Source organism: Asterias rubens, chromosome 8, assembly GCF_902459465.1.
Source record: "Asterias rubens chromosome 8, eAstRub1.3, whole genome shotgun sequence".
Classification (NCBI taxonomy): Eukaryota; Metazoa; Echinodermata; class Asteroidea; order Forcipulatida; family Asteriidae; genus Asterias; species Asterias rubens.
Genome location: NC_047069.1, coordinates 11,947,317 through 11,975,269, shown reverse-complemented (window position 1 = coordinate 11,975,269; position 27,953 = coordinate 11,947,317). Strand labels below are relative to the sequence as shown.

The 27,953-nt window shown below is 38.4% G+C and overlaps 2 protein-coding genes and 1 long non-coding RNA gene across 4 annotated transcripts; 2 read left to right on the top strand and 1 right to left on the bottom strand.

Annotated features, from left to right (window-relative positions):
- Positions 1–821: 821 nt before the first annotated feature.
- On the top strand, positions 822–9,656 carry LOC117293932 (exosome complex component RRP45-like). Its single transcript, XM_033776423.1, has 12 exons — positions 822–1,021; positions 1,812–1,906; positions 2,341–2,460; positions 2,820–2,922; positions 4,058–4,195; positions 4,674–4,756; positions 5,191–5,323; positions 5,778–5,866; positions 6,550–6,696; positions 7,300–7,484; positions 8,155–8,239; positions 8,566–9,656. Exons 1-12 carry the CDS (start codon positions 956–958, stop codon positions 8,693–8,695), a joined length of 1,374 nt encoding a protein of 457 aa, XP_033632314.1. The 5' UTR covers positions 822–955; the 3' UTR covers positions 8,696–9,656.
- A 1,926-nt stretch (positions 9,657–11,582) lies between these two features.
- LOC117293278 lies at positions 11,583–13,169 on the top strand. Its single transcript, XR_004519411.1, has 2 exons — positions 11,583–12,275; positions 12,337–13,169. It is a non-coding gene; the product is annotated as an uncharacterized LOC117293278 (long non-coding RNA).
- A 901-nt stretch (positions 13,170–14,070) lies between these two features.
- LOC117293277 (high mobility group protein 1 homolog) lies at positions 14,071–27,523 on the bottom strand. 2 transcript variants are annotated; one of them, XM_033775513.1, is made up of 5 exons: positions 27,372–27,523; positions 18,649–18,815; positions 17,265–17,419; positions 15,707–15,881; positions 14,071–15,131 (listed from the first exon to the last, which is right to left on the bottom strand). In XM_033775513.1, exons 2-5 carry the CDS (start codon positions 18,796–18,798, stop codon positions 15,015–15,017), a joined length of 597 nt encoding a protein of 198 aa, XP_033631404.1. In that variant the 5' UTR covers positions 18,799–18,815; positions 27,372–27,523; the 3' UTR covers positions 14,071–15,014. The 2 variants fall into 2 exon arrangements, with proteins under 2 accessions (XP_033631404.1, XP_033631405.1); XM_033775514.1 differs by lacking the exons at positions 14,071–15,131; positions 15,707–15,881; positions 17,265–17,419; positions 18,649–18,815 and adding exons at positions 20,439–22,593; positions 23,170–23,344; positions 23,800–23,951; positions 24,396–24,565 and having other exon boundaries at positions 27,372–27,511.
- Between the last annotated feature and the right edge of the window lie 430 nt (positions 27,524–27,953).

Here is a 27,953-nt window from a genome sequence, read left to right as displayed (position 1 = left end):
GGTGAACGTGTTCTGTCGACCAAGGGCGTTTAATTTACTGCAAGGACGGTTTTGCACGGGGCGCACACAACTGCATATGCAAAAGTGTCCGGGCAGACAAAATTGCATTATTATGCAGCAGCGTCCGGGCGTACACGATTGCATATGCAGTACAGTCCGGCAGACATTATTGCATATGCAATAGTGTCCTCCGGATAGTATTGCATAGAGGACATAATTGCATGCGACACCGGCCATGGAGAGGTATGCTGTGACTGTGACTGACAGATTCTGGGTGCCCAAAACACAAAGGTTTTGCCCGGCGGTATGCGCGCGAATCATGTTATGGTTTTCGTGTGACGTCAGAGGTCACATCGTCTATAGGGGGGGTGGCCGGTATCTCTAGCCCCAGCCTTTTCGAAAAATAAAGAATGCTTAGTTTCCCTCAGGAGAGGCTGATGTCAAAATTCTCGTCCTTGCTCTTTTGGGCGAAACTATCATAACTTTGACTTAAAAACCAAGAGGAAAGTGTTGGTGCTTTGAATTCTTCTTGAATATAGCCTTTTATTTTCCATTCAAACCTTTCCCCGGGCCATGGATTATAATGTATGGCTGTATAGAATATTTCAATAAATTTTTGAAATGGTACTGAGAACGGTATTTATTATCAGCTGAAGGTATACTTCTAAAAATGTAAGAATCATACAACTATGATGCAAGTTCATTGAACAATTTCAAAGTGTGTTTTTTGTGGAGGGGGGGGGGGGGGGGGGGGGGGGCTCGAGAGTTGACCGTACCACCACCGCGCGTCGGGCGCAAAACAACGCTAGCAATAAAGTTGACGGCTATTTGATTAAAATATTTTAGTGGTAATACAACAGCCGTCAGCTAATCAGCAACATGTGGACAGCAGTGCGAAGTGGACTGTTTTGATGTTTTGTTTTTCTATTTTCTCAACTAAATAAAGTGATCAACGATGAAGGAGACGCCGCTGTCAAACGTTGAACGGGACTTTATTATAGATGCCATCAAGTCAGGAAAGGTAAAAACTTAATATCACATTCAATGAACAGCCGATGTCTACTCTAGTTTAGTTATTATTAAATCCATCGAATTGGTCGCGGTAAAAAAGCGTTTAACCAATTTCGTGATAAAAGTTAATAAAACACTACACCATGCCGCCATGAACACATTCAATGGTTGATGGTTAGTTAACAACAAATGGCATGTTTACCAATCATGTCTATAGATAGGGTCATAGACGGTGCACTGCTATGTTAGGCCCGGCCAAATGCTACTGATGCTATCCTGATTGTTCATTGATTGAATGATTTTTCCTCTCCCAATAGCAGAGAGCAGCAGGGTTAGAAAATTAATCTATTCTAATATGGGTAATGGAATCAATAAACTGCCGTGCCTGATAACTTTAATGCAAAAGTTTCCGTATGGCGCCACCACTTTTTCATTCGAAATAAAATAATATAGTATCTAATTTACCTGATTGATATATCCCTTTTTAATGGAAAAGTTTCCGTATGGCGCCACCACTTTTTCATTCGAAATAAAATAATATAGTATCTAATTTACCTGATTGATATATCCCTTTTTGTAAAAATGAGTGAAAAAAGTGGTGGCGCCATACGGAAAGTTATCCACTTTAATTATAGATAAGCAGGCCAAAAACTTACAAACAAACACAAAGAGGTTGTTTTTAGTTAGTGTAGTGAGACTTGGAGGGCATTGTTGCGTTGTCCACCAATTTTCTCCCCCATATTATCCCAACATTTAATTTTAACTACATTTATTTATTTGTTTGTTTTGAAATACTTCAGAGATTAGATGGTCGTGACACATATGACTACAGAAACATCAAGATCGTATTTGGTATAGAGAGAGGTAGCTGTGAGGTACATCTTGGACAGACGAGGTAGGTAAAGAGTCTCTTCTAGGAAGCATCTCCAGACTCCTGTCTCAAACCTTATTAGAAGTCGATGTTCTCCCCAGCACAAGCCTGGGTATTGGGTTGATATTGAGTTGATATGCATGAATGACTTGCTGGGAATTGCAAATCGCAGTAGATATTAATTTGTTTAAAAGCCAAAATCATGGGTTTGGGGTTTTTTTTTAAGGGGAGGGGGGGGTGGACAATTCAGATTAGATTCACAACAAAAATATAAAAAATTGAGTACTCCATCGATTCATGGCTTTTGAAACCACAAGTAAAAATCATTAAGAGGGTCTTGTTTCACTTCAGAATGTTTCGGCCAAACTTCAAAAGAGCTTGTTTAGAATGCCCACAGGCACGGGATATGATAATAAGACCAACAGTTATAACCTTTCTTTGTGAATGACCTCTTGTAGAGTGTTGGCTCAAGCGTCATGCAAGGCTGTGGAACCTAAGAATGCCAGACCAACAGAAGGACAACTCTATCTAAATCTTGAACTCTCACCGATGGCTTCACCCAGCTTCGAGGCAGGACGGTAAATGTCAAAATTATGTGCATTTCACCACCAAAAAATGTCAGAATTGTAATAGCCTACACTATCCAAAAATAAACAAACAAATACTTTGTTCTACATGTTGAATTCAGGGGGTGTGGTTTCCAATACCACCATGTAGCCTGTTTTAAAGTTTTGTATCTCTCTAACATTGGCCTGACGATTTCGACCCTAGCAGAGTCTTTCTCGAAGGCTAGAGAAAGACTCTGCTAGGGTCAAAACGTCAGGCCGTTAACTACTTTTTGCATTTTTATCATCGGTCCATTTGGTTGGCTATTTGTTTGCAACAGCTAATTCTATTTACTCTCCAACATTGTAACATTGCTGTTTGTTTTGTAAAGGTTATCGGAGTACGGAGTTGAGCTGAATCGGTTATTGGAGAAATGTCTTAAGGAGTCCAGAGCTGTGGATTTAGAGTCTCTCTGCATTGTAGCTGGGGAAAAGGTGTGTGTAACCATCAACCATGATTCTCCCCAACAGGGCTCAAAGTAAACACTGGACAGCAGGTCCGAGGCCAGTGATTTAAGTATTACAATAATTAGATTTATAAAGCCGCCTCACGCTAATAATAATAATAATAATAATAATAATAATAATAATAATAATATCAAAGTCTTATATAGCGCACGTACCTACCAAACAAGGTGTTCAAGGCGCGGAGTATATACAAACTTCAGAATGATAGGTTATTGCAGTAATGAATTCTGAGACCCAACACATTAGCTCCTTATAAAGGTTTGCAAGGTGCTACGGCGCATTAAGCAGCCACAGCCAGGAACAGTGGGGCGAACCCCTTCTCTTTTCGATAAGTACACTGGGTTCTTTTACATGCTACACAACACATGGGACCAACGACTTTATGTCCTATCCGAAGGACGAAGCAATGGTTAAGTGTCTTGTTTAGGGACACAAGTGTCGCGGCTGGGGATTCGAACCCATACTCTGCTGATCAGAAACACCAGCTCGGCCATGACACTTCCACTAAACCAACCCGAGGCGCTTTACAACATTAAACAGGCTTAAAGAGTCAAACGAGACAAAATGTTTTTTTTAAATGACTGCACAGGGTATAACCCTGAAAAGTATTGAGACAGAAAACGACTTCATATGTCTTGTATTTCTTTTTATTTGATTAATATCTCTACAAGCAAATATTTTGCTTGAATAACTCGGGGGAGCTGAAGGTAGGAGTGGATATTCCTCTAAAAAAGTCTAGATTGTAAGATGGAGGTAGTTCCAAAGAGATGCAGTGCAAGTAGCTGCTAGCCTTTGAGCAGTGGAAGCTGTTTTTACTTGCACCACCCTGTCTGATGTCTTGCACAGTTGTATAGCCACGGTTCATTTATGTACACGTTTAGCAACTTTTTCTTCAGGCCCATTTTGTTAGCCTGGAGTCATTTGTATTCCTACTGCTTGAACACCAATCAACCACCCTTAGCTTTACGTTTAAACTTGTGGATTCTGCTGAGTAAACCAACGTCAACGTAAACTTAGTAATAAAGCTGTTGAAATAATATTAATTTTGCCAAACCAGCTCATTGGTTTTCCTCAAACTCATCTTCTTCTTTTTTCCCTCCAGGTTTGGCAGATCCGTGTGGATGTTCATGTCTTGAACCACGATGGTAGCATCTTAGACTGCGCTAGTGTCGCAGCAATAACTGCCCTGTCTCACTTCAGGAGGCCAGATGTTTCAGTCGTTGGAGAAGCAGTCACAATTGTAAGAGAACATAGAATAAGTTATTGCAAACTGCTTACCAACCAAAAGGACTTATGGTATAAATGCAAAAAAAGTTAATGGCCTGACGTTCTGATCGTAGCAGATTCTGTGTCGAAGGCTAATATCAAGAGCCTTCAAGAGCCTTCAAGAATGCTTGGATTGAAATGTCAGTCCATTAGCTATTTGGTGCACAATTGTGAGAACTAACCCCGGTTTTAGACAGAGTCGCACCAAACCATAAGTACCTGAAAAGTTTGACGTCTGCAACAGTTATGACCAACTGGATGAAAGATTGACTGTTGCACTCGTTCAGAACGACTACAGTCGCTTCTAATCCATTTGGTTCGGCGTGACTCTGGAGCGCCTGTCTAAAACGGTTGTTAGTCAAAATATTGGCAAACTTGCATACTTTTAAACAAAATTGAAAGTCAATCGTGAAATGAGAATTTGATTAATGTTATGAACTTATATATTTCAGCATCTACCAGAGGACAGAGATCCAGTGCCATTGAGTGTGCATCACATGCCACTTTGTACCACATTCGCTTTCTACGAACAGGGGTAATGATTGAATTAATTGCGACTTATAAAATTTACTTGTGAAAAGAAACCCTTGATTTTTGTTAGTTTGTATAATCCCTCTTTAAAAAAAACCCTAATATTTGTCTGCATTGCTTGCCTCGGGAAATACACCCATAATCCGTTGCGCGCCAATCATGCGTATTGGAACCTGCAAGTTTGAAGACCGTTTTAAGAGGAATATCAATTCCTACTTGCAGCTCCCCTGAGTTCTTTTTTTCTTTAAATAATTTGTCTTATTGTAACCCCATACCAAGAGTGGCTTTCAGCCTTTTTTTAACACGAACATGCATACAAATAAAAATAAATAAAAAGTGGGCTATAAATGCTGTGTTTTTTTGGGTCATGCAGAAAACAAATCCGCCGGTGCCTTTGATGGGAATCAAACTTTAAGCTTTGTATCATTTTTATTTTAGGAAGTATCTTCTGGTGGATCCGATGTACAAAGAAGAGTTGGTGATGGAAGGCAACATGGTAGTGTCAATGAATGCCCACAGGGAACTATGCACAGTCCAGATGACAGGAGGGATGCTTCTACTGAAGGACCAGGTGAAGTTTACCAACAAGTACCAAGTGTTTAGACCCATGCAAGGCGGGCTCACATCTCATTGGATGATGCACAATGGAAGGAAACTGGCAAGGCAAACATGGTCATGCATCATGTTTCTGGCATGGTCATAGTCCCTTAACAGTGGTCCATCAGTTAAAACACCTGAGAATATTTTCTCCAAGTGGTTTGGCTAGCTAGTAGAAAAGCATCCCTAATTTGAAAAAAACCTAGTAGACTAGTGAAATGATAAAATAACTGGTCCTGCTGACCAGTCACTAAAAAAGTTAAGGGCAAACCCTATCAAAACATCTACCCCCACAACGATATCGCACCTTCATCAGATCAAACAAGTTTCAAGTGACCCGCCTTCGCAACTGGGTTGGCCCGATTCAGACAACACATTATTACTACTATTGTATTTCTAGTGATATAAGTGACTGTCTCTCCTTTCAGATTTTGCGATGTTCCCAGATTGCTGTCATCAAGGTTGGTGAGATTACAGAACTCATTAAGAAGGCCTTGAGTAATGACGCCAGAGCACGGTGAGTTGTGACACAAATTATACAAATTGTACAAATTTATATGACTCGGACTTAAGAGTGAGACTTGAGCAAGCATTCCAATTTGTTGATAGCAAGCACATCATGCTGCAATTGTCCTACTAAAGTGTAGGACCAACAGATTACAAGCGTCACGTAAAATGAAAGTTTTTACATGCATTCAATAACATTACAGTGCGTCCTCTGAACTTTGCTAAGGAGATGCCATTTTGGCAGTATATGATGAGAAGAGGTGGGCAAACCTTTTGTCCTTTAAGGGCCATGGACACTATTGGTAATTACTCAAAATAATTATTAGCATAAAACCTTGCTTGGTAACAAGTAATGGGGAGAGGTTGGTAGTAAAAAACATTGTGAGAAACGGCTCACTCTGAAGTGCCGTAGTTTTCTGAGAAAGAAGTAATTTTCCATGAATTGGATTTCGAAACATCAGATTTAGAATTTGAGGTCTCGAAATCAATCATGTAAAAGCACACAACTTCGTGTGACAAGGGTGTATTTTCTTTCATTATTATCTTGCGGCTTCGACGACGCATTGAGCTAAAATTTTCACAGGTTTGTTATTTTATGGAAATGTTGAGATACACCAAGTGAGAAGACTGGTCTTTGACCAAGAGTGTCCAGTGTCTTTAATGATATGAAATTGGGCTTTTACAATTTTTTAGGTCAGAGGGACGGAAGTTTGGTTTTGCAGAATCCCTTCCTCAGAGGAGAATAACTACATCTGTAGCCAAACCTGAGCCCGTCGATACATCAGAGTCAATGGAGACTGCACAGGATGTCATAGACAGATCAGAACCAGTTCAGGTTCCGTATCCTTTGCATTTTAAGCCTTTTGGCAGAGCTCAAATTTGGGTTTAAAATCATAATATAGTTGGCGATGCTTGCGCACCATCCTTTTTACCGGTATTTACATATTCTTCAAATATGTTCCCAGCCAGGCACTGACTGCATGATAAACTTTAAGGAGCTTGCACTCTTGAATGTCTGCACTTTTATTACCAAGTGGCGGCAGTTTTTAATGTATTTTCATACTGTCATAATGTATCAGGTACCTACTTCTGCTAAGCAAAAATGAGCAGGATACCGTCGTAGTATGTTAGCTGGTAACATTATTCTGATAAGCAGCATCTTTTAATGCTTAGCTACTTTTTGTGCTTAAGTCAGCTCTATGAAATTGGAACACCTTTGTTGAAATTTGGGTTGTTGAAATTTAAGTTGTTGAAATTTAAACGAGAATGTACAAGACCCATTTTCATTTTGATTTTTAAAAGAAATCATCGATTCTTAAGACAATTGGTACTGACATCACCTTTTTCAAAAAGAAGATTAAGATTGAAAAATCAATCCTTGAAGAGTTCAATGACCAATTACAACAGCAAATTATTCCAATGCCTTAACAAGTCTCCAAATAGTGACACCAAACCCAAAGTTCTGGATTCTGGTTTTGGAGGAATCGGAGAAGGGTCAGCAAGCACGTGGCTCATACCAGGGGATGAAGATGAGGTGGAGGAGGATGATATTGGGGATGAGGATGTTAAAGAGTTTGATGTCATGGAGGAAGAGGAAGAACAAGAAAGCAAAGAGTCTAAAAAGAGAGGTACTGATTTGAAAATTTGTTTTGAATATCTAAAATTTAATTTGAAGTCCGGGACTTATATAAGAGGAATCAGACCCTGTGCCAATTCTGGTAGCAGACCAATCAAAGGCCAAAGCCTTGGTTGTTGATTGTTTAAAACCCTGCCTCCTGCTCCGACTTTGACTGCGACTTTGGGTTATGTTGCCTGTTTGAAGCCCCTTACCAAACTTGCACGTTTTCAAAAAAATTGATCAGCCACCACAGACTAAACTCATCCCATTGATCCCATGGTTTTGAAAAGGGGCATATGTCTGTATGCTGATGGAACTGATGGAAGTGTTCCCAATCCATGTGTTTGCAATCCAAATACTCCATGGTCAAGGCACCAGACTGAATATTTTATTTATTTGATCACACATCCAACAGCACAATAAGTGCCAATAACAGGATGAATAGGAAAGAAGAAGAAATGCTCAGTTATAGATGTTGGAGGAAAACCCCAAATTAGGGGAAACCCACACAATCAGGTAGGGACTGAAAACCTAATCCATATGCAAGGCTACAGTCTGAGGTGGGATTCAAACCTGGGTCCAAAGAGGTGAAAGGCAGGGAAAGAAACCACTAAGCCAACCTGATTAGTTAGGGATGAGATTTGAATAGAGACAAAACTCGCTGGATGTTTGTCTTTCAGCTGTGGAGGAGTGCCATAGTGACAGTAGTGAAGAAGAAGCGACTGTAACGCTCAACGAAGCAGACATTAGCAACCTAAACACAAGGTAATACCTTCATTGTTCAAGGAATTAGATTTACCTAAAAAACAACCCACTAACTCTGCCCAAGGCATCAATGCATTTTTGGACGCCCGCCCGGAACTACTTTCAAGTCAATTTTGAATGTCCAAAACCTCACGTGAATTGGGGATGTGTGACAAATTTTCGGTTGTGACATCATGCACCTGGTAACCCGCTCTACAAGCCTGCTGCTTGGTTCAGACGAATTGCGGCAAAGCTACTAGAACGCCCTGGGGTCAGACCTAGGTCGGCCCGGGGATGCTAATCAAATGCGCTTTATCATACACATTTTTTATTTATTTTTTCTTCAGAAAAGCCGCAGATCCATCAGCTGATCTGGATCTTTCTGTTGCCCTCAAAGCCACAAATCCAAAGAGTGTGACAACGAGAGAACCATCGTCAAAAAAGAAAACCAAACGGAAAGGAAAGAAAACAAAGTGATTTTGCTTGAATCATCTTCCAAATTAATAAGAAATGCAGATATATTCTTCTCATGTCAGAACCGAATGCTCAAAAGCAGTTGGGTTGTTTACTTTTTAAAGGAAAAGTATACCTTTGGTTTTTGGAACCAGTTGATTGTGTTAATCCTGTGTAAATATAGATATACACGACAAAACTAAGTTGTGAAAATTTCATTTCAAAAAATGGTTGGTTTTTGAGATATCGTCAAAAATCCGGAGCAATTATGACCACAAAGGAAGAATAATCTGTAACTAGATCACACAATCTGACCTAAGACTGATATTTTTTTCCATATCTCAATACTTCAAAGTGAAATGATTCTCAAAATTCTTTACATTGCTTTATCAAAAGTTGCTATACTTCTAACTTAAGTAAGTTTTCATTGGCATTAATTTTAAGAGTGATTACCAAACATATACCTCTCCTTTAAGTTATTGCCTACCAAAAACCTATGTGAAGGGTGTACACACATTCTCTGTTTGTTCCACAAGCCATTTCATCATCTCAATGATACATTATTACAATAAACAACATTTTATGTTTCGATGGCAACGGTGCATTCTGGGTACTTGATTCTTGCATTGCCATTACTGAGCTGAACTCCGCCAAACAAGAACTAATGGTCTTGAAAAGCTTAGTAATGAATTGGTTACCAAAATCTATAAGCCATGTCACACGAGGCAGGGCTGATGAAATCAGTCCTATTAATCAGTACCCGTATTGGTTACAACAGCCCTTCAAACGACCTTTGTCTAAGTTCAAGTTGTGACTTGACTGAAATCAAAGTTTGGAAGTCAGCTTTGATCTGAGTGTATGCTTTAACTGCAAATTATTGTTTCAAGAGTCTGTTATAGTCACAACTTCTTCAACAAAAAGTACAGTCAACCCCAACTTGTATAAAGAGGTTCTTATAATAAAGATGACATTCTGAAGTACTGAATCTGATTTATGCTTTGTGTTTCTTTGTGTTTCTCTCCTCTTACAAATTGGCCAGTAACAACGATCTTTGTTATAATGAGAGTCGACTGTTTACTTTTCAGCTTAGAAAGCAAGGCATATAGTACAAGGCAGTGCTATACACAGAATGTGGGTTTTAATCCTTGCCCGGTCAGTCACGACGCTTTTGTCCTTGAGTAAGGCACTTTATCATAATTGGTTCTCTTCACCTCGGAGTACAAATGGGTACCAACGAGAGCTGGGGAGTAACCTGCGATGGACATGCATCCTGTCCAGGGGGAATAGAAATATTCTCAGACGTTTAAAGGAACACATTGCCTTGGATCGGTCGAGTTGGTCTTTGAAAAGTGTTTGAAACCGTTTGTTATATAATGCATATGGGTAGAAAGAAGTTGCAAAAGTAGAATACAATGGTCCACACAAACATGCCTCGAAATTGCACGGTTTTCCTTTTACCTCGTCGACTAACGCGGTCGGCCATTTATGGGAGTCAAATTTTTGGCTCCCATAAACGGCCGACCGTGTATGTTTGCAAAGTAAAAGGAAAACCACACTATTTCGAGGCAAATTTGTGAGGATTGTTGTATTCTTTCTTTCCAACGATATGCATTTTATAACAAACGGTTACAAATGCTTTTTATAGACCAACTCCTCCGATCCAAGAAAACTTGTTCCTTTAATGCCAGGGAAACTGGATATAAATACCGGCCAGTTGAGCCATATTGGCTCAGGACAGACTTTCCTGCTAAACACACAGGAAAGACTGAAGAGCTGCAAGAATATCTGTCAATTGGTCTTGAAATGAACTATGTTTCATTATGAGACAGACCCTTGTCATTATACAACATCTGGCGATTTTGGTCGGATTTCCTGTATGCCAACATTATGATAACACTATGATGGATACAAGGTGCAAGACCATATCCCTTGTATCCTGGGCCCATTTTCATAAAGCCTGATGGCACAAAAATATTGTTAAGCACAACATTTGCTTAGCGAAAAAGTTACAAGCCTACAGTTACCATTGCTGCAACTTTTTTTTAGTGTGAAAGGGCCTTTTCCCAAAATTACAGGAGGGATTTTAAGAGCTGGTAAGTCCAAATCACAAATGCTTATCACAGGTGGCATTCCAATCTTATCAGAGTCCAAACATGTTTGAAATGGAGGGTAAAGATTACCTGTATGCAAGCATAGAGCACGGACCGTCCTTGCTCTATGATGTAAGTGGGCATAGGGGTGCACTCCACTGAATGATGAACTACCATAGCATACAGTGCAAAATGCTGAACATTAAAAAATACATGAAAAATACTTAGAAGGGAAATTATTCATTGATTCTTGAGCTTTTACACTCTGCTCAAGTTGATATTGGAGTCCCAGGGCCTGTGAAGTTATTCTCGCTCCAAGTAAAAACACCCATTTACTGGTGTAACTTTCCAATCATCTGAGCATCAATCTTGAAAAATGTCCCTACTCCTCTCGGGGAATACGACTATTTACAAATGAACATGTATTTCAGTCCTATGTCATCCAAGATACCTCACGTTGGAAGTCGACAAACACGCGTCACAATTGGGCAAAACTTATTGGGCTCTCAAGTCTGTCTAGAATAGAATATTTTGAGGGGCTAGAAAATATTAATGAGACTGACGCTCTGTTTTCCAGTGTTGTAGTCGAGTCCATGACCTTCGAGGCCAAGACCGAGTCCAAGTCATGGGTCTCAGAGGCCAAGACCGAGTCACAGCACTCGAGACCGAGTCACAGCACTCGAGGCCGAGGCCGGCCTCGAGATCTCTAACACTGCTGTTTTCTCCTATTTTGTGGGGGGGGGGGGGGGGGGGGGCACCCATATGGATAAGGGTTCAAATACATACACAAAATGAATGAATCAGATTAACTATCGTCTGTTTATAACTCAAGTCAACATTTTTAATCTACAGCATTTCAAATTCTATTATCTTCAAAGCTATTTATATGAAATAACAGTTCCAATCTCAGTTAGAATTAATGAAAACAATGGAGTTGCTGATCCAAGTAAATATTGAAAAGTGCAGAAGACAAAAGAATACAGGGAAGAATGCAAAATTCAAAATCAGGGTTAACTCGGGATTTTTACTTCCTTGGTAAAAACCTCAAGTGTAAAACCAGAAGGGGTTCCCCCCCCCCCAGGTGGAATTCGATAACAAAAGACTGAGCCCTGAGTGACTGCTTGATTCATTCTGCATTCATCCCTAATGTGACCAGGTTTTTCTCTAAAAAAACAAACAACACATCAGCTATGTTAAAGCAGCAGCATCTAGGATAGTACACAACTGAGCCATGACAAACAGCGTATAATACACACAGGCAATTAAACAAGAATTTGGCTGGACCATACATCTGGAGAAGTCTGCAATTTTAGGTGTTTTTCTCGAAAGATAAGCAAATATAACAAGTAGTGATTAAGTTCAACAACAGATGAAAGTCGCACGGATGATTGTGCATCTTTATAGAAGTAACCAATGACAGGTCAACATGGTGAGTAGTTTCATTGATGTTTGTGCTTCACCATAGAAGTTATCAATAACAATTAACTGACATGGTGAAAGACTTCATTGATGTTGTCGACATGGTGAGCAATAGCATTGATGTTTGTGCTTCACCACAGAAGCTACCAATAACAGGTCGACATGGTGAGCAATATCATTGATGTTTGTGCTTCACCACAGAAGCTACCAATAACAGGTCGACATTGTGAGCAATATCATTGATGTTTGTGCTTCACCACAGAAGCTACCAATAACAGGTCGACATTGTGAGCAATATCATTGATGTTTGTGCTTCACCACAGAAGCTACCAATAACAGGTCCACATTGTGAGCAATATCATTGATGTTTGTGCTTCACCACAGAAGCTACCAATAACAGGTCGACATGGTGAGCAATATCATTGATGTTTGTGCTTCACCCTAGAAGATTTCAAAGATGGGTCGACATGGTGAGCGATTTCACTACATAAGTTACCAATGAGAGGTCAACATGGTGAGTAAGCTCACTGTCTTCACATGGTTACTTATACTTCTGAAAATATTATTTTCACTTCTTCCCTACAGAATATCAGACTGGTATGGTCCTTTTTGACTATAGGCACCTAGTAAAAGAGTGCAGAGATGTTCCACAGAATTTGGGAAAAAACCCTACTGTCAAAAGACTCTGTTATGAATGTGTATAAGGCCACCTAAAGTAAAGGGCACTTGATTTAGAAAATCAGAATGTGAATCGGAAAAGGGCAGTCCCACTTGGGAAACAGCACCATAACTACACAGGAAAAGGAAATATTTTTAAACTAGGCCAAAAACCAACAGTTGGCAAAGTGTCTTAGGTGAAATAAGAGATGTAAAAGGTGAGTTGGGACCAGTCATTTTTGTCCCAAATTCTGTGGAACTTATTCCGCATTTAAACATCATTTAAGCAATTTTACAAGCTTTTTTTTTTAGAACATTTAAAATCTCACAAAGCAAGAGTCTAGTTAACATAAACACAACCCACCCAAGAATTTTTAAAACTTTATTCTTTACTTTCTTTAAAAAATAGACCTCCATTTTGAAAGTTGACCATTCTCATTCAAACAAAGTTGGTCCCTCAGAAATAAAAATCAACGCCAGCAGTCTTTACAATTTTGATTAACTGGGGAACATATCCTCTCATCACTCAAAAACATGAAAGGAATTTATAAACTAAAAGAACGCCCTTGCAAATTTATGCTTTAAAATAATTACGAGGATTCAAGATTGGAAGGGACGACGTGGCCAGTGATGGTCTCCGACCCAGAACACTTGGCGTGTGCTTACAAAAAAAGGAAGAAAAAACAAATAATAATAAAATATTAAATAGCAGTTTTTACACAGTAATTGATCCATCTGCGGTAAGATGTATACTCATAAAATGCAATTACTTGAACTTTAATCAATACGACGAGGACCTCGATAACATCTGCAAATAATTCTTTGATAGTCACAACACCGAACTGTTACTGTTTTCATTTTTAAAGTTTTAATTTTAGGGTGTTTTTTTTGGCAGGGGGATGATTGAGAAGGAGGGTACGAGAATTTCAACAAAGCACCGAGTCAACAACTTTCTTTAAATTCACAAGAACACTGGAATAATGAGTTTTAAAAAATACAGTCAAATTAATGGAGCACAGGGGAACTGTTTTTCCTTCTACGTGATTGTACAAACCTGTTCAGATAATTATCTCCTCATTTTTCCCCTCGCTCTAGACAAATTGAAAAAAGCAAAGCCACAAGACTGTATAGACCTTTATCATACTGCCTCCATCTTGGTCATGTACCTTGTATCAAATAACAATAATGAATGCTCGTAATCATTTTGCAAAAAGGAACCAGACTATTTTGTTCTTCCAGCCTCGGTTTGGTAACATTGATATCAATGGGATAAATTCAAGATGGCTGCACCATGATAAAGGTCTATAGTGAGCTACACACAAAGAAATGTTTAATAGAGAGTTGTACAATTTACAAGTAGTAGGTTTCATAAAGTGTTCCCCCCTCAAAAATCAAACTGTGCACCACTATCTTCCAATCACTTCCTTATCTGCTATACAAGACGGCAAAAAAGAAAGAAAGAAAAAAGCGAGTCACAAGACTGTTTTATTGTGCTACACACAGATGTTCGGAAAGTTGTACAATTTACAAGTAGTAGGTTTTATAAGGTGTTTTCCCCTCAGTACAACAGACTCAATTCTCTATCTTCCAATCACTTCCTTATCTGCTTTTTTGTTTATGTTATCTTTTTTTTTAAGGGAGGGAGGGGGGGTATTCACAAACTATGAGCTCAAATTTATGTAAGCCACCATGGGAGTGTTGCATTGTAGGTTTTAACAAAATCCCCAAACTGCTAATTAAACCTACATGAAGTGCAAAGTGACAGAGGTTTAACTTTCACAATACATGATTACACTTCTTCAATGATCCATGGTTGATTTACTGGCCCTCAAAATCCTGTCGGTGTTTCGTCAACAACTGGCCCCAATTTAAAAAAAAACCTGTAAGCACAAAAAACTTGCCAAGCACCAAGCACCCAAAACTCTTGCTTAGTAAAAATAGGTGACCAGCCAAATTATTGTACGTTTACCATTGGTAAGACTGGTAACCCACTCACTTCTTGCTAATCAAGGGATTTTGCCAAGCAGAAATTTCTCCTTAACAGCTTTATAAGATTGGGCTCTGGTTATCAATTTTGTTACGCCTTGGCAAAGAATGCTGCCCCCCCCTCCTTCCCATTTTGCAGATAAGAAAATAATTGAGAGATCTTCAGAGCGGTGATGCAGGAGGAGCGAGATCTACTCCTCATCACTGGAGCTTGAGCTACTTGAGCTGGAGCTGGATGAGGAGGAAGAGGAAGAGCTTGAAGAAGACTTCTTCTTGATCTTAGTCTTGGCCTTGTACTCGGCCATCGCCTGGAAAAAAAATTACAAATAAAACGTCATCAATTAAAAAATGCACTTTACTGGTTTACACAAGATTCAGAATGCATCAGGAGAGGTTTAAACTGTAAACCAGATATCCTCAACCTAAAGACCTGCAGCCGATTTCAAGAAATGGTAGGACTAATTCTAACCCGAGTTAGGACGAGTTACTAGTCCTAACTTAGGATGGGTTCAATGCGTCCTACGTATTTGGATATGGAACTGAACCCGTCCTAAGTCCTAAGATTAATCCTAAGTTAGGAAGAGTTTGGTAAAATTGACGGCAGGTCACACAGGCCCGATAACGAGAACGAAAAAAGTAACAATGCATGCCCTCGATTGGTTGAGACCTCAGAATTAGATTTTGAGGTCTTGAAATCAAGCATCTGAAAGCACAAAACTTCATGTGACAAGGGTGTTTTTTCTTTCATTATTATCTCGCAACTTCGACGACCAATTGAGCTCAAATTTTCACAGGTTTGTTATTTTAGGCAAATGTTGAGATTCACCAAGTGAGAAGACTGGTCTTTGACAATTACCAATAGTGTCCAGTGTCATTAACTCACCTTCATGTATCTTTCCTTATCCTGGACGGCTGCCTTGTCAAACTTGGCTCTCTGGGCCGGAGTGACATTCCTCCACTGTTCGGCCAGCACTTGAGCGATCTTGCCGATTCCCCATTCTGGGTTAACGGCTTTAACTTTGGATCGTTCCTCATTACTGTACAGGAAAAATGCAGACCTGGGGAGATGGGGAAGAAAGATATGAATAAATCAATGATTGATTCTTGCACACAAAGAAAACTATTAAATAGGCCTGGAGTTAACTTCACAAAAAGATATGGTTAATTTTACGAGATGTTTTTAACTTAATCGCAGAGCTTTGACTTTGGATTTATCCTCATTACTGTACAGAAAAAAAAATGCAAAATCAATGAGTGTGTCTTGCACACAGAGAAAACTATTTAATAGGCCCGGCGTTAATTTCACAAAAAGCTAAGAGAAATTTTACAATAAGTTTTAAACTTAATCTCTAAGCTTTAAATGTGTATCTATCCTTATTACTGTACAAGAAAAATGCAGACCTGTGGAGATGGGGAAGAAAGATGTGAAGAAATCAATGTGTCATGACACTGTCATTATTGCAGAAAATATAGGCCTGCCATTAATTTCACAAAAAGCGAAGATTAATTTTACGATGTGTGTCAAACTTTACCGACTAAGCAAAGTTGAATGGAGCAATACAAACTACTTTGGAAATAAAGACATGGACATGGCCTATCACTACATCTTCCAGTGAGATGTGTTTCTGACAATAGAGGTCAGCAAACAGGTCCTTTCCAAACACTTGTAAATTACCACTGCTGTGATCTTACTGAGCATTAGCCAGTCAGTGAATATACTGTACATGGAATAGAAAATCTACTTTCTCTATTATGGTTTTTAAAAATAATACAGTCAACTCTCGTAACAAGATCACTGGAACTGGCTAAAGTTCCTCTTTGTAACAGGAAAGTTGTTATTTGATAGGACAGCAAAACGATGAAACACAAAGAAGTAATAAGACTCCAGAATGTATTTTTTATAAGCAGAACCTCTTTACAAAAAGTGTTGACTGCAGTAGCCTTCAATCCTCTATCCTGGTACACTTTTAGAAGAACAAGGCAATTTGAGAAAAGCAGGGGGAAAAGGTACAATTCAAATGTATCCTGTGATGTTGCTTAGAACTTGCTTGTGGTTGATTATCTGCCAAGTAACAGTTACTGATTTCTAAGAGATGTTAACTTTAGACTAAGGTTTCAGACTCATTGGGCTGAATTATACAATATAATACAATACAATACAATACAATACAATACAATACAATACAATACAATACAATACAATACAATACAATACAATATCAAAGGCATTTGTATGTATACCACTATTTCATTTAGATCACAGTAGTGATGATACACATGACTCAAGAAAAATTATGGAAAGGGAAGTCCAAAATAATATGCATATAGAAAATCCCTTCTAAAAGAAAGAAGGCCCACGTGACAACAAGCATGGAATACATGGATACTTCAGACATAAATAGGGATGTTAATTACACGTACAGTGTGGTAGAGCCACTTACAAGTTACGCTTAGGTGCGTTGGGGTCCTTTCTCTTACGGCGTCCCTTCTTCTTCTGGCCCTTTGGTGGCTCATAGCGGGCCATCTCGCGCTCGTACCTCAGCTTGTCATGATCAGCGCATTCCAGAAACCTCTTCTTTTCAGACTCATCCATGGTCTGTTGGTAAAAACACATCAGCACAACCGTTTACATGTACATTTCAAATAATAAATAACAATTCGCTCGATTCAATTGCCGTATTTCAAGTAGGCCTATGTTTAAATTGTTTACCCCCAGAAAATACAGTCGACAAATGGAACAGTCATCTGTCATCTGAAATGTTTTCTAAAAATCTCATGAATAAATTGCCCATATTTTATGCAAAAGCAAATGTTTAAGAATTGACGCCTTGCCTGCATGTCACAAGTGGCGACTGTGCCATGCTCACCATATTGGGGGTCAATAGGTTTACATGAAAACGCTGCGTCACCAAAAATGCGCACTCCACTGAACAACGCAGTGACGTTGACCACCAAAATGGCGCATCCAAGATTATTCCGATGACGTCAGGTGAATTTGGTCAATATTTTCTGTTTTTGCATCTTGGAAACCCGAGAAGTTAAAAACTCAAATCGAGTTACCAAGATGGACGCCAAACGGAAGTTAAATATGCCAGGTTTTAGAATTCTGTACTACATTATGTCAGCATGCCATGATTACTTGGTCTTGGATTTTACCTCGAATCCTTTGCCCATAAAGGTACTCAATGCACTTGAATTATGAGACCAATAACATGTAGCACCTTTTAATGGTTTACAATTTGCTGCGGTGAGCCAGAAACACCAGGCCAAGCCCCGCTAATCGTCTTATCATAGTGATAAGCATATCTGAGTATTTTTATATTCATTACACTAGCCAGTTTCTTCCGAAGTAGGAAGCAAAGTGTCTTGCATATGACTCGATTTCACAAAGCATGCAATTTAGTTCCTCGTAAGACAACATGTCAGTACGACCATACAGATTTGTATTGTGACATCACACTTTACTAATAGCAACTAAGATTGATTTGAAGTTACGATCGATCTTAGCTCTTTGTGAAATCAGCCCCTGGACACTTATTCAGTGTTGTAGTCATCGGTGGGCGGTAAGCACTAACAAATTTTGCCCAGCACTCTTGGCAAAATACACTGTGCTGCCTGGTGACAGATTTCCCCAACTTCAGCAATGACGGCCCCATATTCAAGCTTGAATATTTTTGTTGCAAGCGCTTGCCCTTGGTGCACTAAATTTTTATTTATAGAGCCCACTACAAAGATTGGTCTAGCTACAACACTGCACTTATTACAAAACAGTCAATAGAAACTTATTATACCTGATGGAAAACAAATACTGATTTAAATACTAACCTTCCATCTCTCTGAGCATTGCTTGGAGAACTGAGTGAAGTTCACAGACTGTCCGGGGTGGCGATCTTTGTGCTCCTCACGGCAAAACTGTACAAAGAAGGCATAGGAGGACATACGCCCCTTGGGCTTGTTGGGGTCTTTCCTGACCATGGTTGGATCTCAGGAATCTGTAATTGAAACAAGAAAAATATTGATTATATTTACACATTGATTTGCACCTTCTTTAGATAGTCAGGAACAATCCATGGCCAGAGTTCATTTGACAACAAGTCTTTGGTAATCTGCAATCATAACTGGGCCCAATTCCAATTTCAATTTCTGCCTACTGCCAAATTCCCGCATACAATCACCATTCCCCCGCTCACTGTGCAAGCGCTGAATTTCTGCGCTAGCTGTGCGAGTGAAGAATGCCAAGTAACTTGAATACGCACGCAAGCAAATATTCACTGCTAAACCTTGAAATAGGCTTGAAGTAAAGTGCATTATTCCAAGCTTTCGTAGGCGCCAGTTATTTTGCCATGCAATTGGGTCGAGGCCTTTAACTACACAGAGGCCATGTCTGTTGCCCCGGTATTTACTTCGATTTCAGTGCCCCTGTCAGATGCAATACTGTCCGCCCCGGACACTTTTGCATATATGCAATCATGTTCGGGGCTATGCAAAAACCGTTCAGTGGACATGTACATGACTGTATGTGCGCGCGTAAGCGAGCGTGCATGCAATGAACCTACGTTCAGCATGAAGTTTCACGTATTTTATGATTGCAGCGAATACCCAACGGTCGAACATTTCCCATGTCATTCATGACATGCACTTAGCTTGTAAAAAAATGGCAAACGTGTTCCGTCGACCAAGGGCGTTTAATTTACTGCAAGGACGGTTTTGCACGGGGGCGGACACAACTGCATATGCAAATGTGTCCGGGCGGACACAATTGCATTATGCAGCAGCGTCCGGGCGGACACGATTGCATATGCAAAACTGTCCGGCGGACATTATTGCATATGCAATAATGTACTCCGGATAGTATTGCATAGAGGACATAATTGCATGCGACACCCCTTCAAAAGTCTTCACATAAATTTCAAGATTTCCAATGGAATCGCTTTTAACAAAATGAAAGTTGCCATGCCCGCCATAAGGTGAAATAAATGGCTTAAAAAGAGTCAGTAGAGCCTTGCTAAATGTACATCAAAATAAAAACATGCATTTATTCACCCAAAACTTTGTTTGCTCTTTGACAAGTTTCACGCATACTATATTTCTTTGTTCATCGCAATTTTTGACTTAAAACTTCTATATGGACCTCATGCATTGACCGACATAATCACACTGCCATCTTGAAATGATGTAAAAAAAAAAAATGGAAAATGCACATCTTTGTTTGGGACGCACACAAGATGGGCTAATAAGCAACCTTGGAATGACCTTTAGACGAGGGCGCCCTACCCCAAAAGACATCATGTGCACAAGCACATGTACATTGTATATGTTTTCTTTTGATCATTAAATTGTTTCATTGTGAAATAGAAGTACAGTGTACATGTACTCATCAGATCTCATTATTTTTTTGAAAAGTCTTTCCTGGAGGTACTGTTCCAACTATGAAGTTCATGTACATGTACATGTACAGTATACAGCTTCATTTATTTTTTTGTCAAGATAGCTTCACAAAAAGCTTACTTTGTATATTTTTTTGAAGCAGCAGATTCCCCTGCTTAATGTTGAAAAAAAGGTAAGCAGAAAACAACACACAGTAAAAAAAAAGTTAACACTCAGACATTTCAGACTTCGATAAAAACATAAGCTTTAATTTCCAAACTCAATCCTTTCCAAAACAAACACACACATATGAACTAGTGTAGCTGAACAATATATTATTCACAGTGAGTGCAACAAAAGAATTCAAGACCAGCTCTTAGCTTAAACTAAACCACATTGGAAAATTTCGTTGACAAATTTCATTATCACAGAACATACATGTATTAAGTTTGATTGATCATCAACAGGTCATTTTGCAAACGTCTCTCTTCAATCATGTTAATGCAGAAACTTCAAAACTTCATAGCTCAAGTCCGTCTTTCCATGTTCGTAATCCTTGTAGAACTCCATGATGAATTTGGTCACTACTTTTACTCGAGCACCATTTGGAACACATGTTGGCCCAGAGCAGAAAGGATTTCAAAACACATAAAGACCGAGTTGGTTTTACAAAAGGAATTTGCGTCTCTTAAGTTCTTTCTGGTCCCAAGGCAAAGACGTATTGTTGATTTTTTGTTTTACAAATCCAAACAAGGAAGTGTGATGAAGTGGCATTTTAGTCTGAAACTCACATTCACATGACATCTTGGGTGGTTCAGATTCCAAATATTTTCAAAGAAATTCTCATTTAAAACTAAATAAAAATGTTTAATGCGCTTTTTTGAATCAAAGTTGAACGATAAGGAACTACTTTGGTCGTCTTCTTCAGATCTTGATTAACAATATTCGGAAACTTAAAGCTCACATAGCTCATCTTCAGGTCCCGACATTTGAAATGTTAAAAAAACTTGTTCATATACATGTACTATCAAACGTCTTCAAAAAATCATCAATAAACAGCTATGATAAATTTACAACTAAAAGAAACTGGTTATGGTCACCCTTTGATCACAGTTAATTGATTGGATCCACCAATGAGGGCCTTCAAACAGGTGCTATGTCATTAAGCCATTGATAGTCTGGAACCCGAATCAACCTAATCATTGTAAACACAATCATTGTAAACACAATCATTTTAAACACAATTTAGATAAGACTTAAGAGGCAAACTTTAACAATTTGGTAAGCATTACTAACCATTATCAACACTAACTAGCATCAAATTATGCTGCCTTACGTACTGTATAATTAAACTCTTCAGTTTTCACCCGCAAAACTGCATATTCTGATGATGAAGTAAAAATGAGGTATTTTGTATCTAAACACATTTCATAAATGGCTCTTTTTCACATACAGTGTCCCACAAATTAATGGGCCGTGTGTTGCCAAACTATTGGTTGCCTTCCTTCACGGGGCACTGAGTGCATTCATGTAAAACTTACACACTGGCCTACTTCAGCATAATTGTACATATCTTTAAAAGGGTGAAGATAACTTACAGGTCCACAAACGTAAAACGAAGTAATGTGAAAATCTATGGTAAAAAAAATAACTCTTTTAAGATTTTCAATTAACAATTAGGGTAAAGGGGCTATCTGTTGCACTTTCACTATACAAATGTCAACTCTTACTGTTGCTCGACTGTGATTCAAATTAGGAAGGCAAAGGCTCGGTTTTTACACAGATATCTCTAGCCTGGGTCTGGTCAAAGGTCACATGAAACAACACATTTATTCAGGGAAAGCACACTGTGACAGCACCTTTTAACGAGTCACGCATATGTAGCAGCTAAAATAGAAAGCAACATTTTAAGAACAAAATGGTGACCAACCTTTTACACATGAAAGGAAAAACTATCAGTTTGGGGCCCTTTTTACAAGTTATTTCAAATTATTTTTACACGACAGATACTTTAAAACGACCATGCTTAACAATTGTCAAGGTAACTTTTTAACCCGTTCTTTTTCCAGTCAGTACCCTCCTCCCCCATATAGGTATTTCAATATTCCTAGTCTCTTTTTGTTTTAGTTTGAGACATTTGAATGATAGTAACCATTATTAATTATTTTAAAATCCATTCCGAGTAAAAGGGACAAACTTTGATACATTTTGAGGGGGAGGGGAACGGGGGAAACTTTTTTTCAGATTTCCCTGATAGTGGACGCTCTCCGGTTGACGACTTTTCATTTACTCCTCATCACTGGAGCTTGAGCTACTTGAGCTGGAGCTTGAGGATGAAGAGGAGGAACTCGAAGAGGACTTGGGTTTTACCTTGGCGGCAGTTTCTTTGTAGATCCTCATTGCCTGAAATGACAAAAACAAAATTCATGAAAATTTTGCATAGACTTTCTTTATTCCTTTTTTGTAAGGTTTCAAAGTGGCAAAGAAAATCACTGTACAGATCTCAGTAGGGGAAAATTGAGTCATTACCAACTGAAGAAATGGATAAGTAACACAAATCATTTATTGAAAAAGTTACTTGGAAAATGCTGCAAAATGTTTAACTTAACCTTACAGTTGAAATAAGACTGATTAAAGAAGCAGGGGTGTCATGGGTTAAGATATTTGTGATCATGTGTTTGGAATGTTTCTCACTTCCTGTATCTTGAAGAGAAATCACAAGACATTTGAATTGTTTGATTTAGAAAAGTACACTATCATGCAATCTCTCAAGAAAGCAATGTATCTGGCTCTTCTTTAAGTTAAAGGAAAATGTCACTGGCGTGAATTTGTCCCCCCCCTCCACCCCTAACAAAAATATATAATAACAATAGTCATAATCAAAATTAACAAAAAAATAATATTTCAATGAATAAAAGTTGAAACATAACTATTTATTGGTTTAAGCTAGACTATGGAAAAAATAAAATCAATAAATACCTTGAGGTATCTTTCTTTGTCAGCAACAGCAGCAATGTCGTACCTGGACTTCTGTGGGGGCTGGAGCGTCTTCCACTGACCAGACAGAATCTTAGCAATATCACCAATTCCCAGTTTGGGATTTGTGGCCTTGATTTTGGGTCTCTCTTCATTACTGAATATGAAAAACGCCGACCTGACAGGAAAAAAACATCAAAAGGGACTACATTATAAAGGCGGTTGAACAAGTGAATTTTTTTTAATTAAATGTTTGATATTTTCTATATAAATTTCTTACTTAATTAGCAAAATTCATCTTTTCGGGGGATGATTTATCCCTTCTCAAGAATAAAAGCACAAATGCTAGGCTACACAGACAGTACGAATAGAAATTGCCCTCTGCACTGTTGTGAAAAAAATGATATCCAAGTACCTGGATAGCAGGCAAATTTCAACAAGTCCAAGTGTTATTTATGTTTACTCATGCGTCTCAACTATGATGATGCAGTGATCGCACAAGTGATGGAATGTTTGACAGCCATGTACTTAGAGCAAAACTGACATCATTAGTGCCGAGTCTTATTGGTTTTTTATTCAATTTTTCTTAAAAGGGGATATCATGTAAAATAGAAAAAAACACACTCAACTTACAGGTTACGTTTTGGTGCATTGGGGTCCTTCTTGCGGCGTCCCTTCTTCTTCTGGCCCTTTGGGGGAACGTAGCGAGCCATCTCACGCTCGTATCTCTGCCTGTCAGATTCAGCACACTCGAGAAACTTCTTCCTGGCTCCATCATCCATACCCTGAGAAAAAACAAATTGAGAAACATTTCAATATAAGTCAAAACATCTAATTGCAACAAAGAGTCCCTGACTAAAACTTATCTCAATGATTGAACTGTTGAGCCACAAATAAACATCAGAAAACTCATCTCAAGGTCTTTGACTAATAAACTGTCAGTTTCTGCACTTCTAACCAATAAACAAAACCAATAAGATCCGAATAAACATTAGTAAACAACGAATGCAAGGTAATTTATAAATAAACAACTACAAAAAAACAAAGAGTTAAAAATCATCATCTGGTGTCTCTTGGCCTTGGTGCCCCTTCAAAAATTTCGAATGGAAGCACCCTTTGCAAAATGCAAATGGCCTTGCCCTCTCAAAGATGAAATTTCAGGCCTGTGAAACTGCTCTTGAAGTTCCATACAATCCAAGCTAAAAACAAAATGTCCAGGGAATACATACCTTCCATCTGAGAGAACAACTCTTGGAGAATTCTGCAAAGTCAACCGACTCATCCTTTACTTCCTCTCTGCAGTACTTCACAAAGAAGGCATATGAGGACATACGCCCCTTTGGCTTGTTGGGGTCTTTTCGAACCATGGTTGGCTTTATTTCTGTAGATTCTTGTTCAACTGGATGGAAAAATCATAAACAAGACAGAAATTTTTAAAATTTGAAAGAGTGCAGGTAAACTGATTCAATTAAATTTGATTTACCTGTGCAACTATCAGAAGTTTAAGTATTCTACACTCTACCAACAAACCCTCATTTACACAATGTACACCGTACCCTAATCTAAATTAGTAAAAACGTCATGAAAAAGTATATGTTAAAATAACTCAAGTGTGAAGCTAACAATAACAAGAAAAATGTAAACAAATAAAAAATTAATTCAAATTTTAAATTAATTAGTTACAGGTTTTCTGAAAAAAGCTTTTAACTTTTGAGATGTTACCTTGCAAATAATCCTCACTCACATTTTCATAAATTACTTACAGTAAACCTAATCTAAAATATTTCATTTGTACTTTTTACTTTTACTCTTCTCTCTGGTGCAACAAGGGGTTAGTAATACACTAGGTTTTTTAAAACAAGTTTTTTAGGCCACTTTTAGTCCAATCATCAGCCCAATTTCAAAGTTGTTCAAGCAGACAATTTCCTGCTCAGCAGTTCTTAGTTAGCACATTACCAGTGTGACCAGTTATCTTCACTGGTAACCTTAATCTGGTAAGCATAATGTTGCTGTGCTTAGCTACTCTTTGTGCTTTAAAGCAGCTCTATGAAATTGGCACCGAGTTCATGGCTATTGGAATCAATTCCGTAGGATAAAATAAGCTTGAACACCTAAGTCTAAACATAACTACTTGAAATCAGAACAAAATGTGAGTGGTTACAGTTTCAGCTAGAGGTGCCATCCTACTGTGGTTGCTTGGTCCGTCCACCAATGGGCTTCCCTGCCGATCAGTGCCACTGAAATGCACGCGCAGTCGAAACCCCTAGCACTCAATGTAAGAAGCCAACTGTTTATGATGCACGCAGAGTTTTCAAAAGATTACACAGAGAAGTCCTTAAAAAAGGGTCATCAAATTAAGTAAGCTTTGCTTGAAAAAGCAAATCGCAGCATGTAAAAGTTAATTTTTTAAACACCATGCATTGAAGGGCTTTTTAATGTCCTTGAAAAAAAAAATAAGTTAACAGTTCAAAGCTCAATTGCTCATGCAATAAACTATTTTCTTTAAAATACTTGTTTTTATCATCCTTCGTTATCTTGGATTAATGTTGTCAATTCCCCCCTAACCGAGGTGGCATCTATCTAGCATGAAAACTGCAACCACTTTTTAATTTAAAAAGAGTATGTTCCATAACAAAGAAATGAATTAGAGAGAAGAAAAAAATCATAGAAGGCAATTAAATATTCAAAAAGTGACATATATCAAAATATAGCCTTTAAACTAATTCATGATTGAGTGAAATATTACAATAAAGGCATAATTTTCTGTTTTTTTCAAAACTTCTGTTAACGTTAACGTTAGTAAATTTGTGCAAAACAACAATGTCAATAATGTGAAAGCAAGAAAGCACAAAATCATAATGAGACAATTTCATATTTATGTTGTCCAAGCCCCATAAGCAACCACTCATTTATTCTGAAATCACTGAGCCATCATTTGTTTAGAGGAATACCCGTTTAGAGCCACTGACAAAAATCTTTGAAAATGTACAAAGAAAAAAAACCATATTGACTAACCCAACATGACTAACCATACACTTTATGCAAATTAGACACGTGCAACCACGCTACCGAAGAGTCAAAAACAAGTTCCCGAAATCACCTTAAAAACGAAACAAATCCCAACAAAAAATCCACTAAAATAGCCCTTCAATGTCCATGGTGGTTTTGTATTGAGACAGTACAAGCATTCGTTAGTATTAACCATACAACGAACACGTGCGACTGAGCAATGGGCCCAGCGACATGCAAAACATGTTTGTCCCCTCAGCGCAGACTTTGCATTTTTGACGTCGAAAAAACATGGAGGAAATCTCTCAGCGACCCCACCCGCCACAAAGCTGAATTCTAACGTGTCCAAAAACACCGTCTTGACAAACTTTCAGACACAACCATGTCCATAAATCTATGTTTAAAGTGTCCGCGCTGGGTTCAGGATCAATTTAGTGCATATCCTATTGGGTTTGTATACGAAAGCGTTGAGTATGGGGACAATATACAGCGGTGTGGGTATGCGAGTTGTAGTCGAGCAATGCTACAAAATGGCAGTTAAATCGAGGTCAAACAAAGCCCGAAAAACGACACCCAAAACAACCACATACCTTTTCATGAATGAAAGTCCCCTTCAAATACCACTTTGGGGTGAACTATTGACATAAATCGAAAAATCATATCTTTATCTTGAAGATTGAAACATTTTTGGAATCGTCCCATAGGTTTGTATGCCAAAAGTGGAGTGTACATTGAGCAGTACGGGAACTTTTCGTGGTGAAAATGATGGTAGAGTTGTGCACTAACAACATGGCGTTGGGGTAACGAGAACGAAAGGGGTCACAGGAAACAAAAAGCCGTAACTAAAATTCAGCTCGACCAAAATAATTCAAATTTTCACTCACGATCAAATACACATAATTTGTTTGACTACACAGTTTTAAAGAAAATGTGACGACGGGTTTTTGAGAAAAAAGGTTTTTCATTTTAGCATTTGCGGCTGCTGATTGTTAATCGTTGTGACAATGCAAGTCTCATGATACGCACGAAAAAACAACCCAAAAGCAGATTTTCGGACCTAAAATGCATCAGTTTGCCAGTAGTTTTTCGATACACAAACAAGTGCAATTCGTAGAACATATATTCACTTAGTGCAGAAAAATATTTGCTAAAATGTTCAATGTTTTTTTCTGACCACAGAAGGAAATTTAACTTACCTTATCCAAACTATTTGTAAATTTTCTTGGCTGGCTGTACACTGGAGACGCTATGTAGCATACGTGTGTATAATGCATATACACATACAATCAATGCACAACGCGGGCTGCCTGTACAAATTCCCTATACCCACGCTACTTATGCAAAGGCCTGCAGCAGCCCAAGGTAAAAAATGCCGCTCTGTGATTGGACAGTTCGAAGTTGGAACGAAGCTTCATCCAATGAAAACTCTTAATAGTGAACTCGTGGGCTATGATCTGAGTGCGCAACCACAAAAGTCATGTGACCCAATAAGCGCCAAATTACTTATGTAAATGAGCTGACCAGATGATTTACAGCTGTTTTGTGAGTTATTTCATTTCATTTTGTTATTTTTTGGACAGAATCTTTTACAAGAAATTTTGATTGTTTTTACTTATTTTTACGAACACAAATGCTTACCAACTGTAAACACTTATCTAGGTGAATTCTAATGACTATTTTATTCACTAATTATTATTCAACAAAAAACGTCAGTAATTTTTTTTCAAATCGTGATTGGTTGATAATGTTTTCTACGTCACTAAAAAAAAAGTGGGGGA